The sequence below is a fragment of the Xiphophorus couchianus genome, chromosome 11, assembly GCF_001444195.1.
Source record: "Xiphophorus couchianus chromosome 11, X_couchianus-1.0, whole genome shotgun sequence".
Lineage (NCBI taxonomy): Eukaryota > Metazoa > Chordata > Actinopteri > Cyprinodontiformes > Poeciliidae > Xiphophorus > Xiphophorus couchianus.
In genome coordinates, this window is record NC_040238.1 from 18690715 (window position 1) to 18713772 (window position 23058).

The 23058-nt window shown below is 39.1% G+C and overlaps 2 protein-coding genes across 4 annotated transcripts in view; one reads left to right on the forward strand and one right to left on the reverse strand.

Moving 5' to 3' along the window:
- lrch2 (leucine-rich repeats and calponin homology (CH) domain containing 2) overlaps nt 1–9294 on the reverse strand; it is a 36989-nt gene extending 27695 nt beyond the window's left edge. For both annotated transcript variants that reach the window (XR_003597272.1, XM_028031376.1), the window contains exon 1: nt 8871–9294. Coding sequence is in view for 1 of the 2 variants with exons in the window: in XM_028031376.1 (XP_027887177.1) it covers nt 8871–9225 (355 nt within the window). In the remaining variant the exon portion in view is untranslated. The remainder of the gene's footprint in view (nt 1–8870) is intronic.
- A 2288-nt stretch (nt 9295–11582) lies between these two features.
- LOC114152876 (U2 snRNP-associated SURP motif-containing protein) lies at nt 11583–23024 on the forward strand. 2 transcript variants are annotated; one of them, XM_028030994.1, is made up of 24 exons: nt 11583–11770; nt 13564–13648; nt 13832–13943; nt 14228–14337; nt 14456–14523; nt 14627–14736; nt 15444–15508; nt 15589–15754; nt 15841–16040; nt 17877–17920; nt 19159–19263; nt 19352–19418; nt 19510–19679; nt 19757–19919; nt 20465–20544; nt 20632–20719; nt 20797–20925; nt 21040–21229; nt 21318–21383; nt 21450–21513; nt 21594–21726; nt 21944–22054; nt 22471–22637; nt 22723–23024. In XM_028030994.1, exons 1-24 carry the CDS (start codon nt 11595–11597, stop codon nt 22841–22843), a joined length of 2790 nt encoding a protein of 929 aa, XP_027886795.1. In that variant the 5' UTR covers nt 11583–11594; the 3' UTR covers nt 22844–23024. The 2 variants fall into 2 exon arrangements, with proteins under 2 accessions (XP_027886795.1, XP_027886796.1); XM_028030995.1 differs by having other exon boundaries at nt 21043–21229.
- The last annotated feature ends 34 nt before the right edge of the window (nt 23025–23058 follow it).

Genomic DNA, 23058 nt, shown 5'->3' on the forward strand with positions numbered 1-23058 from the left:
GAGGTAGGATACCCGTAAAAGCCCTTTTACGGTCCAGGCAACATCCCAGTGTTTGATTTAAACCCAAGAGGCCACGAGCTAGAAAGACAGATCAATACATCTCTGTGACAGACCAGTGGCTAACATGTCTCCTTCATCGAACAATGGTCTAAAATTACATAGGAGTCTGAAGCTTTGACTGTCTGAGTGCTGCTATGGCTGCAATATGTCAGCGCATCTATCATTGACCGGGGAGACTCACAGTAACAGCCTTAGACTTGAGCTGAGCTCAAGTCTTTCTCTTTGCTGGAAAACAGCAGATCTATTGTGTACTGTCGAGTTGATAATTTGTGGTAAAGTTAAAGTTGATTGCTGATATTAATTTATTTTTGCTCACTCTCACAAGCATTAAAGAAAGAACCTCCTGCAATCTGCAGTAGGTTTTGCTTATTTAAGAAGATAAAAATCATCAATTTGAGTCAGCAGATCTGCAGCTGATAAGGAAACAAGCTCCCTCCATGACAGCTAAATTAGAGAATATGTGTTGTGGGAAGCTGTGCATGAGAGAAAAGACTGTTGTTAGTCAGCTGATTTTGCAATTCCAGATTGCTTTGCATAAGATTATATAAGCTAATCCTCTTCATATGCTGACTGAACCTTATCATAATAACAAAGTAACTGTTAAAGCCACTGAATTTTCTTTTAGGCAACACAAGCAGAGAAAAACAAATGAAACGGAATTTTAACAACAAGTTAACAATGTCAACTGAAGAGACATTTACTAAATGTGCTTATGTGCAAACGAGGGCATTGAATAGAGAGGCGTAAAAGGAGGCAAAGGCACTGCTATGAACTGTTAGCTTGCACCTCAAACATTAATTTTTTTTTTCAAACACTTTTCTCTTGGAGTTTTAAAAATTATCACAAGCCTAGATGGTTTAAAGAATTGAATTTAAACCCAAAAAACTTTAAAATTATAACATAATATTTCAAAATTAACTCACCGCATTAGCAATATTTTAAGCTGAACAGGCAATATATTTATAGATGGCATTGTTACAACTGTAATAATCAATGTATGGTATCATTTTAGCAACAGTACGACAGAGGCTCTTCAGTTTTGATTAAAGGCAACTGTAACATACAGTTTAGTTTTGTTTCTTTGTATAAACAATCTAATGTGGTATTTCACTAATGGCCATGATGACCAATGAATATTTAATAATGTTAAAAGATTCTGCTTATATTTTCATAACATGTCAAAACTCTTGCTGAAATATAAATATATATATGAATTAAACTACATGAGAGCCTTTTAATAACCGGTTTAATATAAGTTTTTATGATGAAAAGTGCTGATTTACATCATCACTTGCATCTACTGGATCTAGATCTGTATGTATTTTCACATCATTTGTCTAAGAAAGTATTTCAGATGCTTGCTAATTTATCACAGGATGAGGCACATTGGAAACTGCTGAATGAGGTCAGGATGGGAGAGGCAGTTATAAATTGAAGCTAATATTTTAGCTTGTGTGCTAAATATTTCATAGCAAGAGGAAGATGCAAATGTAAAGCTGCACTTAGATCCAGTAATTTTAGGACAGATGAGCTCCATGCTCTTCTTATTGAGCTATCTAGAATAGAATATAGAATAAATCATGTAAATACCACCAAATTAAATCCTAACATTTTTTTGCTGCCTGTGTCTCAAGGTCTCAAGGTTCCCAAATCACACACCTAAGATATTTCCATAAACAGTCTTGTAAAAACACAAATAACTTGTTTCCACTTAAAGCAGCATCCGTCCAAACAGGCTTCCTTCCATTCACCTTCCAATAAACATTGATTTAATGGGTAGAAGTGTGTGTTTGGGAGTGTGTGTGTTTGGGATTGTGTGTGTTTGGGGGGGGGGAGGGTGTGTGCGTGTAAGTGCACAAGTGCGTGAACAATCTTATTTTCTGAATTATCTCCGGTTGACAAGATAATTAGAAACCTCTTCAAAGAGCTGCGTGGCCTGAGTTAAACAGAGAGCTTTCAATTATTCTGTCCCACCACACAGAAGACCCCCATGCTTTCTACTGAAAGAGTAAAGACTGCAGCGCTTCCCTCATCTTAAAACCATTACATGTGGTTACCACTTTATTAAACAATCAGGCTGATCGCGTAAAAGCAACCGCTCTAGTTTGGTTCGCTTCACTTTTTAACAAGATTTGACAAATTTAGAAACCCTCACCGCTAATTAACAGCGAATATATTCACAGACCTCTCAGACCTGAACTCTAACTGCAATCAGTGAGCAGAAGGAAGAGGCGAGTGATGACACAGTCAGTAGAGCAAAGACAAAATAAACGAAGAGGTTAAAGGAAACAGAAATTACCACAGGGAGGAACTCCTAATGGGAGGTCGTGGGGTACACTCGCTCTCCATTAAGAGTGGCCGCAGCCTCTCCCTGAGGCTCTGACTGGGATGATGTAACGCAGCTGTACACAGACTATCCACCTGCCCCACAACTGGGGATTCCTGCTTAGCACTGAAATCATGAGGGTTGATGGTAGCACAATACGGGAGGAGGGATTCAGGGGTCTTTTGTACACGCATTTCTGTCCCCTCCTTTTCCAGACTGTGCACCATCTGCAGGCCGCAGCGGGTCTTTAATCCACCTGCTGGTTTGCTCAGAGCTCCCACAGGACAAAGCCTATGAGACAGAGGAGCACTCCATCACGGATCCACTCCGCTGCACCCTTTACGCTGCATCGGCAATATATTCATTAAGGTTGGAAGTGCAGATAATACCCTTTCTTCCTGTGACACAGCAGAACCTCCACTAATAGATATCCTATCAAGGTTTAAAGCGAACTAAATGACAACAAGCATTACTTTTTTATGAAGTACCTAAAAAATGGATTAGTAAGAGGTAACAGATGAATATTGAACAGTGAAGGCACAAACAGAAGAACTTTCTAATGGAAAGAAACCTGATGAAACACAACAATTAACCCGTGGTTAATTGTCAGCACCCTACAGCAGAAGTGACCAGCCTATTTCTCTGGCATGCAGGAGCTTTTGTTCCTGCTGGTAATACGGGTCTTTGTCTGTGGGGCCACTGTGTCAGGGGGCTGTTCAAAAAGATGATGAACCTTCAGGATACCATGTATTGCTTATTAGCATGTTCACTCACTGTGGAGTGGGCGTTTCCATGTATTGTGCACACAGTAAGTACAGTAAGAATTGTAAGAAAACACAGTTGCATACTTCAGCTATTAGACATTTTAAGGACTCTGGATTTCATCTGGTCAGTTCTCTGATGGTTCAATACTTAGTGTGTTTATTAAAACACAGTTTGACATTCATAAAAACACATTTGCACAAACACAAAAACAGGCTTTTTAATGCTTTTTTGGCATCAAAAGAACCACTGTCAAAGACGAGAATATAATACAACATACAATACACATTTGATTGGTTAACACCGGCCTGCTTGCTTAAAAGTCCAGTTTAAAGCAGATATCGGTCTTGTGGAAGGAATGTAAAACAGTAGAAAAAGGTTAAATCCCTTTCCTCGTTCGAGGAACTATAGTTTAAATCATAAGAATCCAAAATAGTTCTCATTTTGTGGTCCGGTTGACTGACGATGTGTAAAATCAATATCCTAGGTGGTCAAATGACTGAAAACGTCTCATATTTGCTTGTTGTCTTAGTCACACATTAACTTGGTTCATGTCCAGATCAAATACTTCAAGCACACTTTGTAAAAGATTTAGCTGCCTTCAGGCTGTTTCTAGATTTTCATCTTTTCTCTAATCCAGGGTCTGTAAGCGCTCGAGGGCTTGTGAAGGAATGAAATACAGGCTGAATATGAAACTCTGCAGGCTAAGAACACCAATTCCCACATGTCTCTGAATCCAGCCCAATTCAAAACATTTAGCAGACTGTCACAGTAGCACAAAATGAACTAGTTCTTTTAAGCATCTGAACTTGAAATACTTCATAGATACAAAAAGAAGACGTAAAATACCGATGCCAAAGAAATCGCATCTCGTTTTAAACATTTTTTTTATTTACTTGGAAAAAAATGGTGGATCTGTTATTATTTCTTTGTTCTGACACAGTTATATTCTAACGTTTCTGTTTATTTGTGGGCAAAAAAACCAACTGACCATCTGGCATCAATATGACTGATTAAAAGGCAGGATTTATGGCTGGATACATGATGCACACGTCAAACACAAGTAAAGCAATGAGACTTATTCACTGTTTGTCTAATCTTTCTGTAATGGTTCTCACTCATCAATGTCAGATCATTTTTAAACATTTAGTGGTTTGTGTATCAGTCTACCAATGCACAGGTTAGAGCTGTAATATATCACCATGACCTCAATACTCCGCCTGTCGTTGAGACGATAGAATCAATCAGAGCTGCTGTAACGTGAGAGCCATTAATGAAATGTTACACCAACGTCTAAAACAATGGTATATTTTATATTTTCTTCTCCAACAAGCTCTTGAAATGTGATTTTTCTGCCTCCAGCAGTAAATAATACAAAATATGAAGTCACTGCTGACTAAAGGAGCACGCTCATCTGAAGACTAATGGAATGTGGTTAAATTTTGAAGTTTACTTATCCGTCAGTACAAAAAAAAACAACTAACTTGGCAGCTCATGGTCAATGGGCGAGAGGCGGCAGGCACCCTTTACAGCTCGCCAATCCATCGCAAATACAAAACGTGAATTTTTTTAATTTAGAATAAAAAACTCAACTGAACAATGTACTATCTATACCTATAAAAAAAAATCATTGCTTATATTTCTAAGATAAGTTCAGTTCTGAAAACAAAAACAGTACCTGAAGTTATAACTCTCAGAATGAGTCCTGAAAATTAAACCCTCGGTTGTATCCTGTTGTGTTTTTAGCAGCCAGGTCTCACGGAGCCCTGTGGAACGGCTTGGCCTTTTTTATTCATTTGCTTACAGATAAGAGGCCCTCTCAGTGTTTGCATGGGTTAATTATTAAATTAAGGAATTTGGATTGGTTCGTAACCTTGTGCAGAGATCACCCTTCAAGATTCCAAGATCCCAGGAATGTGGTGACAACACATTGTGGGATTTACTCTGTTCACTCCACAATAATTAAAGGTACATAAGCTAAGCACATCTGTTTCAACAAACCTGTTGCTGTTGTTGTAGCTGTGAAACCCCTGAAGCAAACTCCCTCATTTGATGATTAAAACAAAATCACTCTTTTATTGTGATTTCCAAATTCATTCCCATTCATTTCAGTATGTAGAAGGATTCTGTTTACAAACTACGGTAACACTTTATTTGCATAAGACTGGTATGACACTGACATGACATATAACCTGTTATGAACATGAAGGAGTCTTCATGAATGTTTATGACTGTTGTCATGAAGTGTTACTCTGTAAATAATGACACTTTTAATGTAAAAGTTGTACTAAAACTTCCATAAAAAGTTCATTAAAAGTGTCATTATTTACCAAGTGACATTTCATGACAACATCATAGACATTCATGAAGACTCCTTCATGTTCATGACAGATGTTAGATGTTTGACAGATGATAGATCTATAACAGTATTATGCCAGTCTTATGCACACTCCTTCAAATAAAGTGTGCAAACAACAATCTCTATCATGAACCATTTGTAGTTATATACTGTGTATTTAATAATGCACTTCTTGGCAGTTGTACTACACTTAGCTATAAAGTTGAACGCAAACCCTATTATGCACCTTACTCTCCCTCAGTCGGGCAAAAGTACTTTTTGCATTTTGTTGTGTCACAATCACCAACTTTAATGTTTTTATTGGGGTTTCATGTGTTAGACCAACACAAAATGGTGTATAGTTGTGCAGTCAGTCTGTTTCCTTTGTAGTTATCAGATGTGCACAACACAAATTTGATCAAAGTTGGTGGGAAGTCGGATGAAGCCAAGTACAGACAATAGTGAAAGAAAACTTGTTAGAAACAAAAGACTTAAAGTCTTACAACCATAATGAGAGGGTTTATATCAAAACATATTTATGTGCTAGAATATGTGGTAAAGGCTTGAAAATTGATGTTTACAGATGCTCTCTATCCAACTGTAGTCTAAAACAAACTCCCCAACACTCCTTGTGCTAGGTGGTTGTGTGAGCTCACAAAACTCTTTATAACATTTAGCATCTGGGTATCAAAGCCAGTAAAAGGCCATCCAACCAAACACAGCTCTGGAAAAAATTAAGAGACCTCTTAAAATGACCAGTTTCTCTGATTTCACTCTTTGTAGGCAAATGTTTGAGTAAAAATTAACATTGTTCTTTTATCGTATGAACCACTGACAACATGTCTGTGAAATTCCAAGCAAAAATTTAGCTTTTATTTGCAGAAAACAAGTAATGGTCAAAATAACGAAAAAGATGCAGCGCTTACAGACGTCAAATAACGCAAAGAAAACAAGTTCATATTCATTTAGAAACAACAATACTAATGTTTTAACTCAGTTCAGAAATCAACATTTGATGGAATAACCAGGAGGTTTCCAATGGGGTTCAGTGCAGTGGGCTCTTCTGAATACCAATATTGTACATGCAGTGACAACTGTGATTCATCATAACGCTGAATCAAGTCAGCGTAAGCTTGTTCTGTTCAGCTGAATATCTGGCCTGTTTGGTGTGTTGCTGTCCTGCACCACAGCACAAGCTGAGGGCAGCGTCACATAGAGCTGCTGCTTTTTCTCATGGGAAAACAAACTGAGTGGCAACAAAGTGCTAGTAGCACACAGCAAACAGGCACTCATGTGTTAGATAGCCTCTCTGCTCCAGCTGATAGGCTGATCTATGGAGGTCACCTCTTAGATTCTGGAGCAGCCATGTTTTAAAGTAAACCAAAACACTTCATAATAGAGTTAAGGTTAAACAGACACATGTCACAGTTGTTGTAAGAGGACCTAAAGTTAAAGCAATTCATTTTTAAGTGCAATGTATTTGTTTGAAGGTGGAGAAAAATTAAAGTGATCACTTCTCTCAGATTAGATGTAAATGAGTTTCTTCCATCAGTTAGTCTGAAATGCAGGCGTGTAACACCTTTTGTTGCTGATGTACAGGGCGGTGTTGATGTCTTTGTGAAAGTGTGACTTCCCTCTAGCACAACCCTTTATTCAGAGTACCGACATGAAATGAAAGTGAAGATACAGCAGTTTTTCTGGTCGCAGGATTAGTCTCTATGAAAAGTAGAGGCTTTACAGGCATGAAAACGTCTGTTTATAACTCTGATTGTCATACCTGGGATATGCCATGCTCTGGAGATAACAGACGACAATCATAAGACTGGATTTAGATCGAAATGAGCTCATTGTTACAACAGCATGATGAACAAAACAGCCAGCGTTTTAGACAAAATGCAGGCCTTTGAAAGTCACTTTGTTCTCAGAAGCTCATTATTTCTTATACAGCGTCTGGTGCTTCTTTTGACTTGAGATGTGTCAGTTCCATAAAAAAAAATAAAAAAAACCTGTTTCGACTAACTCCCTGGGGCAGAGGGGTGTAACGCAGGCCAGGGGCTCATCAAAGGAATAAGCTGCTGATGATAAAGTGCCGCCATATGGCAGGTGGACACATCAGAGGACGAGACCTTCACTGTGAGAATCAGCGTCTTCTGGATAACAAGGATAAAGACTGACAACGTTTTGTAACAAACATTTTCATGAAGATTATACTCATGTTCTTAATTTTTGCTTATTTAATGAGTAAGATTTTTTTCTGTGTTTGGCATAATAAGAAGAAACCGTGCACTTTATCCTACACTTTACAGGGTTTTTGTTTATCTCAATACTTTTAAACTTAATTTCTATAAGGCAAATGTTATTACCAACTGAAAAGAGTCAATGAATCAATCAATAAGACAAAAATTATCCAATTCCTATTGGCCCATCTCTACTTACAGATAACATAATTAGGAATAAGTTCAGTTTTTTTGTTTGAAAACCAAACCTATTAAATTATGTTATGCAAATTGTTGTTAATCTTTGACTAAATTCCATGAAATGTAGGTATTTTTACTCAAGGTTATCCTACCTTGAGAATCTCATTCCTGCCAGGCTCTCATGTGCAGCGCTACAGAAGCCCAGTGCAAACCCTGAATGTCAAGTAAAACTTAGTATGTATGATATGGCTCTAATAAACTACGGCTCTAATATATGGCTCTAATAAAATAAACAGCAATAAGAGAACGTGACTGACCTACTGACTGACCTGCCTGCAGCAGAAGGTCACCTTTCAGGCAGAAACTATTAATAAACAAGCCTAGAGAAAATATAAAGACAGACCAGCTCCCCTCTTTCTGTTTGGCACAGTCTAAAATTTATGGATCTATATCAGCACAGTCATGCAGGCAGACGGGTTGAGGCTCTGAGTACCCTTCATCTTTTGTCTGCCCAAAACGAAGAAGTACCCTCAGTGCACCGCACAAAGGATGCGAAGCGTGCAAGGAATGTGTAACTTGGTTCATTCATAATTTGCTTCCTGGTGCAAAATGAACTGAGTCTTCAGTCCAAAGCGCTGCACAGCGCCTGCTTGTAGGGTGCGCCTGCCGTCTCATTCATGTCTCCAGGGGAGATGTAATAATGAAAGCTACTGGCGTTGAGGGAAAAAAAGGCACTCAACAGAGTCCGCGGAGGAGCGCAGAGGTGTGATATATGACCCACTGGACGGTAAATACAACGAGGATGTTAAGGTTTAACACAAGTCGGTCCAGCTTCCCCCATTTAGAGGCTGCGCCCCTATCCAGGAATAAGAAAAGAGCAGAAATCCGCGCACAAAGCGAGCATGCTGCGTTCATGACCCTCCCATCGCTGTGATTTGGATCTGCAGGCTCCAGAACAGAGACTCACCTGCTTGTGTCGTATCGGTCAGATCGTAGTTGATCCCCGGGTACTCCCTCAGCTTCCTGCCGCTCAGGTTCAGGATCCCCGAGCTCACGGCATCTTCCAGAGCCCGGTCCAGGCTGCGGGCGGTGTGGTGCTGCTGCTGCTGCTGTTGCTGCTGCTGCTGGTGCTGGTGGTGGTACTGGTTGACAGCCGGGCTCCAGTGGGGACCGCTGGGGCATTCATGGTTTTGTAGAGCAGTGACAGCTCCTACACCTCCCTGACCAGACGCCATTTTCGTTAAAAAAAAAAAAAAAAAAAAGGAGAAATTAGTTGTAGAATAATACAAGCGCACAGCGGCAGTTTCTCCGCCCATGCGCATGCAGGGTGCGTTTCCCGGACCAACACTAGGGGATGGGCTTCAGAGGTGATGATGATGCTGCTGCTGGTGATGATGAGGATGAAGAGGAGAAGGTGGGGGGTATGGTAGCCATTTTAGGGTTTAACCCCCTTTTTGCCGCCTGGTTTTAGAAGAAGCAGCGCACTGCCTGCAGGAGGCAGGAATCAGGAATCCACTCGTAGATTTTCCCCTCTGCTTTGACGACAGTGGGTGATCATGTTACGTCCTGTTTCCAAACAACATTTAAAAATAATTCTGTGTCAAAATGCGTCTTATCCCTCTAGATAAAACAAAATTATATTAATCTTTACTTTTACTTTACAACACGTACTTTACCCATATTGCAACCAAAACCTCAAGTTTATTTCCATTTTATCTCATAGATCTACAACAAGTATTGTGTCTTGTGAAGTTGAAAAGGAGAGTTTTTTTAACAATAAAAAATCTGGGTGTGTTTATTTGTATTTAGCTCACAACTAATTATTCTTCCCTGGCTTGCATTGCAGGAGAACGACCATGTCTGAGTAGGTCTGCAGATCTGCCAAGCTCCTTCCTTTTTTTGTTTGACGAATTAAAAAGAGTCCTTTGAGACATTCAAAGCTTTGAATATTATTTTTTGACCGAACCCTGCCAGCTTTAAACTTCTCCAGACTTGGTCCGTTGTGGCCTCTGCTCTTCATCATGTTGTTTGTTTGCCAATCTCCTCTAACAAACCTTTGAGAATTTCCTCATTTGATTAGAAAATAGAGAAGACAATTGATTATTTTCTTTTATCTCCAAATTATCCATCATGTTGGCCTGTTCCAATAAAAATACATTTAAGTTTGATTTTCTAATGTGAGAAGATGAGGTGGTTTGAAGGTTGCAGCTCAAACCAGCATTAAATTACAGCATACTTGTTAGCGTGAAGCGGTGAAGTTGGCCGCTCACAGAGATCTGTATCTAAAAAACTAATGGAAAGTTGCGAGGAAGGAAAAAATGTGGAAGAAAAAGCGAGAAGCCACAGGTATAACCAAACCCTTGAGAGGTTTATGAAGAAAAGTCAAGTCAAGGCATTCAAAGGGAGAGATTCAAAGATGTACACTACAACACAAATCAAGCAGTGGATTTACATATGTCTTCTTGCCTGAGAACACATTGGGATCACCCAGAATGATCTGAGTGTTGCTGCAGAAAGTAAGGTTTTCTCCGGGAACTTTTATTTTTGCTACCTAATCTCATAGGCAGTGGAAAGGTTGATGGCTTTACATATTTAAATGTGCTTCCAGTTAATGATGTGCTGCCAAAACTTACGAAACTTATTCTACTTTACAAAGGTGGAGCATAAGAGACAAATAGAGGGCTGCACCGCAGTGAATGTTTACAAAAGGCAAGTGTAGCTCACATGGACACAAGAACTATAAAAAGGTTGAGAAAATGAGAGATCATCTATTAAATTGACTGAGGAGAATGAAGATGGAAACTAAAGAGTATACACATTTTTGTGTCTTTGTGAGACTCCTGCTTTTTATTAATTTTTTAGAATTATTTTTGCCTCTACTGGAGTTTATCTGAAAGTGGGTGGTGAGAGAGGGGATAGATATTCAGCAAAGAGTTACCCTCTTTACCCCTGTGTCGCCGCCGCGCCCCCAGCTGCTTGCTATTTTTATACATTCTATAAATTCAATATTTTTTTGTATTTTTGTCCATGTGCTTAAAAAGTGAGCTATTATTGTCACATGCTAATTTTCTAAGCTACAGAAAAGTAATTATTAGGGGTGCACTGATGTAAAAATTTGGGCCGATATCAATATCCAATATTAATACTGCTGCTATGCCAGCATTTATCGGTATCAGTATTTATATTTGCCTTCACTTCTGTCACCATTGCTGACACCAGAATCCTGCTCTGCACTGAATAAATATCACATGGCCAACCGGTTCCCCATCCTGAAAAACATACACAAATGGCAACAAGATGGAAATAAACATCAGTTGTTCATATCGGACCAGATATACTTATCAGATATGGTAAAAAGCGACAAACATCGATTGATACCGTTGTTGATACCAATAATTATTTCTATTATATATTTCCAGAGATTTATAAGTCACTTTGGTACTTGTGAAAGCCTATCTGAAGTTTGTTAATTTACTATTCCTTCTATAGAGAAGGCACATTTTAACTTTGTTAAGACTTAAGGTCTTCAGAGTACGATTGAATTGAAGTGTTTCAGGTCCGGGTCAAGTGTCCTCTTTTTTGGAAATCCAAATAAGATGTACTTTTAAACAGATGAAACGCATACAACTGAAGCCAGTCATTTTTGGTTTTTTTACAGCAATCTTCCCTCTGTAGCAGCGAGCCGTCGCTGATGTTCAGACCGTGCAGCAGGCGTCCTGCCCCCACTGAGGAGCTACACTCGGGTATCTTCTTGCAACTGAGTATCTGGCTGTGGCTGCAAAAAAAACAACAACAACAAAAAAAAAACATATGTCATAACCAAAATGGTGGAGCATTAGCGAAAGACTCCCAGAGTTTCTGGCTGAGGTATGACTCTGTGTGCATGCGGCGGGGCTGCGTGTTGTGGCGTTACAGCAGGGGGACGGTTGGACGTTAGCTAGCAAGCAGGGATGTGTTTGTTTCTGTAGGAAAGCCCCCCTGGTTAGAAGATGGAAACGATTAGCACCACTGCGTGTTTGTGTTAAGGCAACTGTGTTATTTGATTGAAAAGTGTACATTGTGTGCAGCATTAGTCGTGAAAAGCTACGGTTAGCTTCATATTTCAGCAGAGTCAAAGAACTGGTGGCTAAGCTAAACATTAGCTTAGTGAAATTATGGCTTTCAAGCTGACCAGGCCGATTAAAACTGTTTATGTTTTTACAGAAATGGTCTAAAATACTTATGTTTCGCTGGAAATGTACTCAGTTATGATGTGTATGCATTATGAATTTTTAAAAAAAAAAAATCTACATTAAGTGAAAAACTTTGTTTTTAAAAGCTCTCCTGAAATTTGTTACAGGTCCAAATGGGATGTTTTCAGTTAGCAGAAAACAGATTTGGGCTTTGAATGCATCTTATAATGTGAATAATGTTTACATCATATAATTGTTTTAGGATCTCATAGAGGTCCATCCATTTGTTTTAAGATGCATTATTATACTCTGACCAAGACAAGGCTGCACTAAACTGATTTATATTCACATCCTGAGTATTGCTATTGATACAAATAAATAGAGATATATCATTCGATGGGTCATAGATCAGATCAGCTAGTTTCTCCATCAATCTGCAGAAGACAAACCAAAAAAGTAAGATTTATTTAAAACTATTACCTCTTTCCAAAAAAACTGCAACACGTTGTTTCCTGCTATATTCTGTAGAATCAAACAAATCGGGCACTTCTTGGTTTGTTTTTCAGAGGGAGGGCATTTCCAAAATATTCATATTGTTCTCTTCTTGGTAATTTTGGCTCAAAAGTTTCATTTGATTGTGTTTTTAAAAGGTCTGGTGCTGCCTATCTTCTACTTTTGCTTCACCAAAATCATGTTGTGGTCTATGTTGAGGTTTTTAGATATTAGTACCAGACCTAAACTGAGATAGGCTGTGCATGGACCAGTACAAGATTATCTTAGTATGTTAACCTTGGGCAAAAAATACAGTTTCACAGTATAGCTGTATTTAGACCAAAAAAGAAAATACAATTGTGGAATATATCTAATTGCTTAAGCAGGAATGTAACAATTGCCCCATTTGCTAAAAAGCCCCTCAAAACATTGATTTTTACAACATAATATTGTCTATAATATTATATATTGACTTCATCCAAATTACTAACAATAACTACTGACTGATTTTTTTTACTTTTAGCTTCCAAGCGTTTATAATGTATTTTCTAAGGTTATACAAGTATAACAAGCTGATATCAGGTTAAGTAGTTGGGCTATCTGCTCATGTAGTCAACCTCCAGTCGTCCCCTTAACATCAAAGCCACTTGTAGCTTTCCAACTGTAATTTCAAACAGTGTTAAATCCATAAGTGGGATGGCTCACACTCATTTAATTTGCAACCCAGTAACCTTTTGTCTTTCATGACTGAAAATGGATTTTTTTTTTCTTGTTAAAGTATATTAACCTTCTTTCAGCCAGTTGGCTAGCAGTGCTTAGCACCAGATTGGAGGAGGGTCAGTGCATTTTAGCAGCGTTGAATGCAGACATAAGTGAATAAAATCTTTTTATACAATAAAACTTGTGAGCAGCCCAGGTGATTGTTGGAATATCTCATCAATATTTTACTGCTGGTTGCTTTTAGCTCTGTGTTTCAGTTTTATTTATGTCTTGCAGGTTAAGCATGGCGGACAGAAAAAGAAAACCAGCCGCCTCCATCAAACCGATCACAAAAAAAGAGAAAGTAGAGCTAAAGAAAAAGGTTTGCTTGCATTAGCATTTGTTCTGTCTCTTAATGTGTTTTATGTAAAGATAACAGTCATGCCCATGTGTATCAGTTCCAGACTAATAATTGGTTACTGTTAAGCTTTGTTTCTTTGGAAACTGTAAGAAGAGGTAAATGAGACATAAGTTTGTGTTTTTATCTGTCTGTGTGATGCTGCAGGAGGAAGAGAAAGCTGCTGAAGTTTTTGAAGAATTTGTTGCATCTTTTGAAACCAGTGAAAAAAGCAAAGTAAAGACTTTTGTACGTGGGGGAATTGTAAATGCGACTAAAGGCGAGTATGGACTTTTCAGGGATGTTTGACCTCTGATTGGAGACTTCAGACGATACTTCCTTCTTTTCAATGTCTGGTGTAATGCACTTGTTCATTGTTTCTATTAAATAATAAGGACCTTTAATGGAAGTGTTAAGTCCTAAACTGTGTAGGATCTAAAGTTTAATCTTCTAGTTACTTAGAACTGACAATGTAGGACTGCGTCATGTTACTGCCATTTGTACCTGCATAGGTTTTGACTAAGTATATAAAAGTTGGTGTTTGGTGGGTTATACTTTTTGCAGAGGAGGAAGAATCAGAGATCAAGAAAAGTAAGCTGTACCGACCCGCCACAAAGTTTGTCCCTGTGTCTCAACATTCCTCACCAACGTCCTTGTCTGACAGCAAAAAGTCTGTAAGTTTGTACTCTTTACATCTTTGCTGTGTCATAGTTTCAATTAATTTTCAAATCTTCAGAAAGTGTACCATAAGGTAGCACTAAACGCTGCGTTCGCTGCCTGTTTGATGAATAGGCTTTCAAAAAGAAGTCAGAAGAAAAGAAGAAGAGCAATCTCGAACTTTTTAAAGAGGAACTTAAGCTGTAAGTCTGACACATTTTTTTTTACAGCTTAATGCTTAAGTGTCATATGAATGATGCGTTCTGTGTGCACACAAGCTCGTTATTTTGCATTGAAATTTTTCAGCATTCAGGAGGAACGTGAGGAAAGGCATAAAAGGAAGAAAAATGACTCTGAGGCTGGAGGAGAAGGAGGCGGATACGGAGATCTGGACGTTCCATTATCGGGACGATCAAGTGAGAGTTTTTTTTTTGTTTGTTTTTCAGGTCTGATTAAATATAGAAAGAAAAATCAGAATGAGAAAAATCTTTGAATTTATTCATTCTTTATCCTATTGTTTAAATTTTGCCCCCTTTTCCTTGAGTTTGACATTTTTCTTGTCCCATCTTACTTATTCCTTGTTTGTGTCCTTCTTTTGTTCCTTCTTCTATTTATTTTTGTCCATCCTTCAATACTTCCTTCCTCATCCCTCCATCCTGCCTTCCTTTTTTGTGTCTTTTATTTTTTCCTTCATCCTCTGTTTTTTCCTCGTTTTCTAGGCCTTGCGTCTGTCTTTTGTTCTTTTCTTACTTAGGCCCTTAATTTTTTGTGTTTTTAATTTTTTGCTTGTTTCTGTACCATCTTGGTTCCTTCTGTCTTTCATTCCTTTCTTGTTCAATATCTCTTTTTTAATGTCCTCTTTTTAGATTGTCTCTTTCTTTCAATGACTTGCTTGCTTTCTTTCCTTCGTCCTGTCCTGTCATGTCAGTTTCTTATTTTGCAGAGTCTATGTGCAAGTCCCGTTGTAGAAATAGCGGACGTAAAGTCACTGTGAACTTTTAATTATTTATATTTTAAATGAACGTAAAGGACAGAAGACTGTAAAAAGCCGAGTCTGGAAATGTTAGATGAGAAACATGTAGGAACAGTTTTTATTAAATGCGCCCTCTGTTCTGCCCCACAGTGCTGTACGACGACCTGACGGCCCCGGTCACCACTAATCTCTACATTAACTGCATTAGCCCCAAGGTAGTAGGAGTACACTCAGTTTTATTGGATTTAATGCTTTTACATGTACATCTCTCACCTCTGTTTTTTTTTCTGCTCAGATGAACGAAGACCTACTCTGCAGAGAGTTTTGTAAATATGGCCCCTTGGCCAGCGTGAAGATCATGTGGCCCCGAACGGACGAGGAGCGCTGCAGGACTTCAAACAGAGCCTTTGTGGCTTTCATGACTCGGAAAGATGCAGAGAGAGCCATGGCTGCTCTAGACGGTGAAGTGGACCTTCGAACTTGGTCCCAATTTATCGAACTTTCATCATTTTGTTCATCTCTGACAGCAATGTGTTTGGAACCACAGGTAAAGTGATTATGGGCTTTGAAATGAAGCTCGGATGGGGCAAACCAGCCCGTATCCCGCCTCAGCCTCTGTACACACCAGCTGGGGTGAGGGTGGCACCTCCTCCCCCATCTGGTCTCCCTTTCAACGCTCAGCCCCGGGATCGCTTCCGCAACGACTTCACAAAGCCGCTGGGCTCGTCCAAAGCAGAGCTGGACAAGGTAAAGCCTCCTCCTCTGGCCGATGGTGTCTAGCTGAAAATGCGTTGATCAAGATAATGTTTTAGATTAGGAATGGTGACCTGAGGAAATCATTCACACTCTTTGAACCTTTTCACATTTTGTTACATATGGCCACAAGCTTAGAGATGTTTGCATCCCTGTCCCTAAACGACAGAGACGGTGCTTTAATCTCCACAACTTCCTCCATTTTTTCCCTCCAAGGTTCTTTAACAAAACCTCTGAGGCCTTCATAGATCAGCTGGATTTATACTGATATTAAATTACAATTTCTATTTAGCAATGGAAAGCAATTGGTTGCACTGTATTTTATAACAAGATTTCTAAAAGGCAGCTGAGTAGAAATGCACACTACAGTAACTTCAATCCCATTACAAATGTGTGCAAAGCACAATTTCACTATTGTGGTGTTTCCTTTAAATAAGAAACATTTAAAATCACACAAGAATATTGAATTTTTTTGCGATCGTCATTAAAAAACATGTCGCGCCGTCATCATCATCATCCTCCTACCCCTTCCTGTGGTCTTCTTCTTCGTTGTTGATCACTTAAACTCGTGTAATTTTTGATGCAGTTTTGCGAAATATATAAATTTTGATACGGCTGCAAGGTTTCTCCCAGAAAACTCGGCAGTCATTCATCCAGCGGCTCATCGGGTTTTTGAGTTAAAAAATGTTTGAAGTTGACAGGAAATTTTAAAATATGACTTGATAATGCTGTGTTTTTGTAAGATTAATGCCTGAACATGAACTATGAAGTCTTAAAAACATTTTGAAAAATCATAAATAAATAAACAATGCTAAGCCTGGTGAGGGCACAAGTAAAGCCAGGTGGCCTGGCAGGCTTATAGTAAATACAGTGGGGAAAATTATTTAGCAGAAAAATCTTTTTCAAAATTGCCGTGCTTCCGTTAAGCAAATTTATTTTCGTAATTCCAATTTGTGCAGTTTTGTGGTCAGTGGAAACGGCATGCCACATTTTTATTTATAAACCTTTCAAAGTTCTTGAATACTTAATGTTGATTTTAATGTTAAAATCCCTACAAGTCAGATTTATTTGTGTAACACATTTCAGCAGCAAGGCAGTTCGACGTGCTTTACATGAAATATAAAAAACATAACATAGTAGCCAATTCTGAAACAAGCGATTAACATTTCATTTAGTCAAACGCCATAATCAGAATCAAGAATAATTAACATCAAATATACTGATAAATGTTCCAGTTATTTTTCATCAGCGGTAACTAAACAGGTTTAGCTTCGATTTAAACTCAGTAAAATACTAATTTGTGGTCATAACTGACTAAATGTGTGAAGGTTTAAGGTGTCTGAATACTTTAGCAAGGTTTTGTAGATGTGTGAAAATAAAGGGTGAAAATTTGTTCGTAGATCTCTTCTGCAGAATGCATGAAGGTTGAAAATTTGTCCTTTATGATCATTTCAGTCAAGTTCTTGTTTCAAATATCGCCAGGCAGCTGATTCAAGATCGACAAAATTGATCATGAATTATTGTTAAGTGATTTAAAAAAAGCATTTTATTACTTGCTCATCTGTTCCTGCATTTGCAGTTTTACAGGATGCAGGATCGTATTAAATTTCTGATGCCCTCTTTGGGTGCACATCAGTAACTGAAGCGTTTAGTTTTGGGTTCCATAACAGTTTTTTCCCCCCTACATGTTGAAGTTTTTACCAACCCTCCCCAGTTGTCTGATCATGAATGCCTCCGTTGTTTTTTATGCTGTATGTATCCTGCAGTGTTTCATCTGTACAGGTACTCACTTTTTAATATCTTCACTATTTGGTTTGACTTCACAAACAGACTCTGTCCGAAGCCGTAGTCAAAGTGGTTATCCCAACCGAAAGGTACACACACTCTTCTTCCTACGACTGACCAGCTGTCATAGCATTAGTGTCATAGGACAGAGGCTGAGGCGCACTCATCTTGTAACCATGCATATTCAGTAGGAACTGCAGTTTTTGCACTTTGCATACACACATAGTAAGTCACATAGACAGTGGGCGTTAGTAAACGTGCAGAAATACTATTTAAGGGTCGAGGGTTCGCATGGGCTGGCTGAGACACTGCAGACCGATACAGCTGGAAGGCAGATAGCTTCGATGCTAACACAGTCAGGATGTAATTAGCATTTAGCGCTAGCTTTCTAGTGCAATTCTGTAAATTATAGCTCTTGCTCAAGTGTACAAGTAGGTGTAGATGATGCCAATCTAACTTTGGTTTACTGATTGGGCTCTAACAATCTGCAGGAGCTACTCAGTTTATTTTACCTTTGAGTTGTTCCTCTATTTAATAGTTTTATATTTGATCATTGTGATTGTATAACTTTGTTAAAGAGCTGACTGTTATTTCATTGAAATATCCAAATGTAGCCATCCCTGCAAGTAGAATCTGCTACGGTTTGAATTAGTATCCTCCACAAAAACCGGCACTCCTGATGAAGCCTTAATATAAGTAGTTTAATCTCACACAGTAAAATGTAGAAAAATCGAACTGTTAAAATACATGTCAAATTAAATACATTTATTTCATAGATTAAGCTTGGATTTTTTAATATTGTTATAGTTTGTAAAGATCCAATCGTGACCCGTTCTTAGTTTTCCAGTATCTAATTTGGTATTTCATGATGCCATGCAGTTTTTCAACATTAAAGTTTGCTTTATTTTATTTTATAGGAGTTGGTAGGAATAACGATATTGTTTAAACAAAAATTTGCTGGGAAATGTTTTTTTTCCCCCACTCAACAAATTTATTGATTCTGAAGGTTAGATTGATTTTTTTCTATTTTATTTTTTTTTAAATTATTGTTCTGGAATATGTTACTGCGATAAAACACAAACATTGTTTTACACATTTTTATCAGGGGTTCCTGCTATTAAGGTTCCCAATAATAAAGTGGGGATAAATGTTTGAAGTCGAGAACAGTTACTAACGTCTTTTTTAAGCCTAAATCATAGCTGAAACAATACAGTAAGGCAGTTTTCATTGGCCTGTAGTTTAGTAAGGAGGTGATTGGTGTCTTTATGTTGTGTTTGACTCTGGGTTTAGTGTGTATTCTTACTCATACAGCCATTTCTCCCCACAGGAATCTGTTATTCCTTATTCACAGGATGGTAGAGTTTGTGGTGCGTGAAGGCCCGTTATTTGAAGCCATGATAATGAACAAAGAAAAAAACAACCCAGATTACAGGTAGCTATGCTAAACTCTTACATAATCGCTTCTTTAGAACAAAAACAATACAACTCAAGGTTTATTTTTTAATTCTTCTTTTTCTCAGGTTTCTTTTTGACAACAAAAGCCAAGATCATGTGTATTACCGTTGGAAACTGTTCTCTATCCTCCAGGTGAGTTTGCATGACAGAAACGTCTTTAGAAGTCTTTGGTTTTATAGGAAATAACTTGTGTGGATTTAACCTCTCGTCTCGTGTCACACAGGGCGAGTCCCCGACAAAGTGGAGGACAGCAGAGTTTCGGCTGTTCAGAGGCGGCTCCTTATGGCGACCCCCCATCCTCAACAGCTACACTGAAAGGAGCGACGAGGGAGCGGCGGTCGAGGAGGCCGCTCCTCCCGAGGAGGAGGTGAAGAAGGGCCAGCTCAGAGCTGAGTAAGTGTGAATCTGGGACGCACATCGGCTTCCGACTTGATCCGAGCTGAATGTTTGATGTTCCCCACCCACTCCAGGCACCGACAGAGACTGGAGACTCTTGTGGAGGAGCTGACTCCCAGCAGGGAGGATATCGCCAGCGCCATGTTGTTCTGTCTGGACCGGGCAGATGCAGCAGAGGAAGTCGTGGGACACATTTCAGAGTCCTTTTGTTCGCTTCAAGTTCCCCTTCAGAAGAAGGCGAGTTCTGCTGTTTTACTGTATTCTCTTTCACGTTTATCATGTTACAGACATAAGCAGCGATTAAGTTCAGTTGGTATTTTATTCAGAGAGGCAGAAAGTACATTCTAGACCGATGCTAGATTGGAGCATAACTATGAAATGGAGACATCCTGTCAGCTGCTTCTGATTGATTCTCTCAACAGGAGCCACATTGTCATTCTGAAAAGACTTTACTCTTTTCCTATAAGGAGGCTACCTATTTGTTGTCTTTCATAACTTAAAGGATTTTGTGAACGTCCTTCTGATTAATAACGTTTTTTTTCACCCTAAAGTAAAAACTGTAGAACTGATTTACAAATTTACCTTCTTTCTTGCTGTAGAAAATGTGTATTTTGTTGGAATAAGGGCAACAGTGTCTCTTTGCTGGTCTGGAAGTGCATAATATGCAGTTTACGATATTGTTTTATATCCTAACCCTGCTTCAAACTTTAACACAACTGTATCTGCTCCCTGTCTGCTGTAAAATATGCGCTCACATATTTTCATAATGTCAATCCCCACAGATTTCTAGATTATATCTCGTGTCGGACATCTTGCACAACTCGTGCGCTAAAGTAGCCGGGGCGTCATATTATCGGAAATAGTAAGAAACTGTCTTTGTATTCACTTTTAGAACATCCATGTCTTTATTTGTGGTCAATCTAATGGGTTTTGAAATAATTCTCTGCAGTTTTGAAAGCAAGCTACCACAGATATTTGAGCATCTACATGCAGCACATAAAAACATTCAAGCCAGACTGCAGGCTGAGCAGTTTAAGGTAACATAAATCATTTGCTTCACCCAAAATAGAAGAGAAGGGAAAGCTGAAACATTTTAACGTCCCCGTCTCCACAGCAAAAGGCCATGAATTGTTTTAGAGCATGGGAAGACTGGGCCATATATCCCCAGCCTTATCTAATCCAGCTTCAGAACATCTTTTTGGGGTTCGCCAAAGCAGGAGAGGAGGAGACGGAGACGCCGGAGGTGAGCTTATCTCCTCGCTGCAGAGGCGACTGCTGCTTTGTGTCACCTCCCCTGCCGGAGATGTTGACGAATACAATTAGACAAAGTGAGTTTTATGCGTTTGTCTTTTTGGAGGAGGTATCTGGTGAGATTGACGGTGCACCATTGGACAGAAGGCTTACAGACGGGCTTCCGATGGGGAAAACTCCGGTGGACGACATAGACGGCTGCCCCATGGGCTGGGACCCCCTGGACGGAGTCCCCGTTGATGACATTGATGGCGTACCCCTAAACGCTCCTATTGATGACATTGATGGAGTTCCCTGTGAGTCCACCATTTAATGTCTGTACAACTCTCTAACATAAGAATTGCTACTTTGGCTGCTGCTTATTGAGATTTGTTTTGTCCTCAGTGGATGAAAGCAAACTTCCGCTCTCCAGAATGCCTTTGTCTAAATGGGAGAAGATCGGTGATAGTGGTAAGACGTAGCTGGACGCTCCTGTGACTGGTTTGACCCTGAATGGTTCTGCTTCTTTTCTTTCAGCCCAAACTGACTCCAAGTGGGATACTTTAGGGGAGCAGGATGATGAAAAGAAGGCTCATATTAGGTAAGGCTGAGTATCAGCAAAAGTATTTCATTTATCTGGAAGGAAAGAAAAGTTTTAGTAACTTCTTTATCTGGCTCCAGCTGCAACTCGCAGGATGAAGACGAGGACTCAGAGAGTGACAGCAGTGCCGATTCCTGCAGGTCGCCCAACTATGAGGGGGCAGTTTTCCCTCATATGTCTGAGAGTAAAAGAAAAAGGCTGAGGGAGGTGGAAGTAAGTGTTTGCTCCATCATTTATCATAAACTGGCCTAGAGATGATCTCAGTTTCAGTCATTGTACAAAAATTACTTTTAATAAATGTGTCCAGTTTTCTATTCACAAAAGAAACAAATACTTGTTTGGAGAAACATCAACATATTTTAGATAGAAAGTTTTCTATCACATAGGATTGTATTTAAACAGTAAAACGTTTCCAATGTTTCTGAAACAGGTAAAGGTTATGAAACTCCAAGATGAGCTGGAATCTGGAAAGAGGCAGAAGAAGTCTGGAATGAGCATACAGCAACAAGTGGAGACCTACAGGAAGAAGCTGCTGCAGAAGGTGAGCAGCTCCTCTTGGTATAAATCATTTCATAAGAACATGTTTAAATTGTTATCGCTATCGTTATACCTTGTATAATTTACCATAAGACACCAAATCAAAGTGTTCTTCAATAGGAAACTGGGAGAGCACCTTCAGAGTTATGATTAGCTTATTACGCAATGTCAGAGATTTTATGTGCGTCATCTACTGGATGAAACATGAACCTACACCCTTTTTCTTGCGTGCTACGTGGGAATACAGTGCTAAAATACTTATACAGCCACCAATTTCATTGTGTATTTGGGTATTTTGTGTAGTTCAAATTTTGTTCAAATTGTCTGCTAATAAAATGGCTTATTTTGTGAAGAATCAGCAAACGAAGTTAGAGATCTTAGAGGTTGAATCAGTTCAAATTTTTACACTACCACCTCTAGGAGTTTCACAAAGACGAAGAGAAGACTGAGAGGTCGAAGTCTAAAGACGGGCAGAGGGAAGAAAGGAGACACAAAGAGAGGAGCAAAAAAAATGAGGACGGAGACAGAAGGCTGAGCAGTAAAATTGGAGAAAAGCTGAGGAAATCAAGGAGCATCTCTCCATCAAGGTAAAATATAAATTTAAAGAAAAAAAAAAAGCTCTTATTCCATATAAGTGAGCTCAGGATCATTTATTCTGTGCTCATTTTGCAGAACAAAGTCTCCTAAATGGTCCAAACGTTCCCGATCGCCATCTCCAGACCAGAAGGTCAGCAAATCCAAGTCCCGGTCCCCGCACCGCTCCCACAAGAAGGCAAAGAAGAGCAAACACTAACCAGATTCAGGACTCTGACATCAGTCTCTTATCTTGGCTCCACCTTCAACAACCCACATGAGACTCTGCACCTTTTTCTATTGTGAAGTTTCACCACTGTACCTACTTAGATATATTTTGTTTTTAAAATGACATGTTGCTGCAAAGCGCCAACGCTAAATAAATCACCGTTGGTGACGAATGCTTCTGTGGAAGACGTTTCCTGAACTTGACGG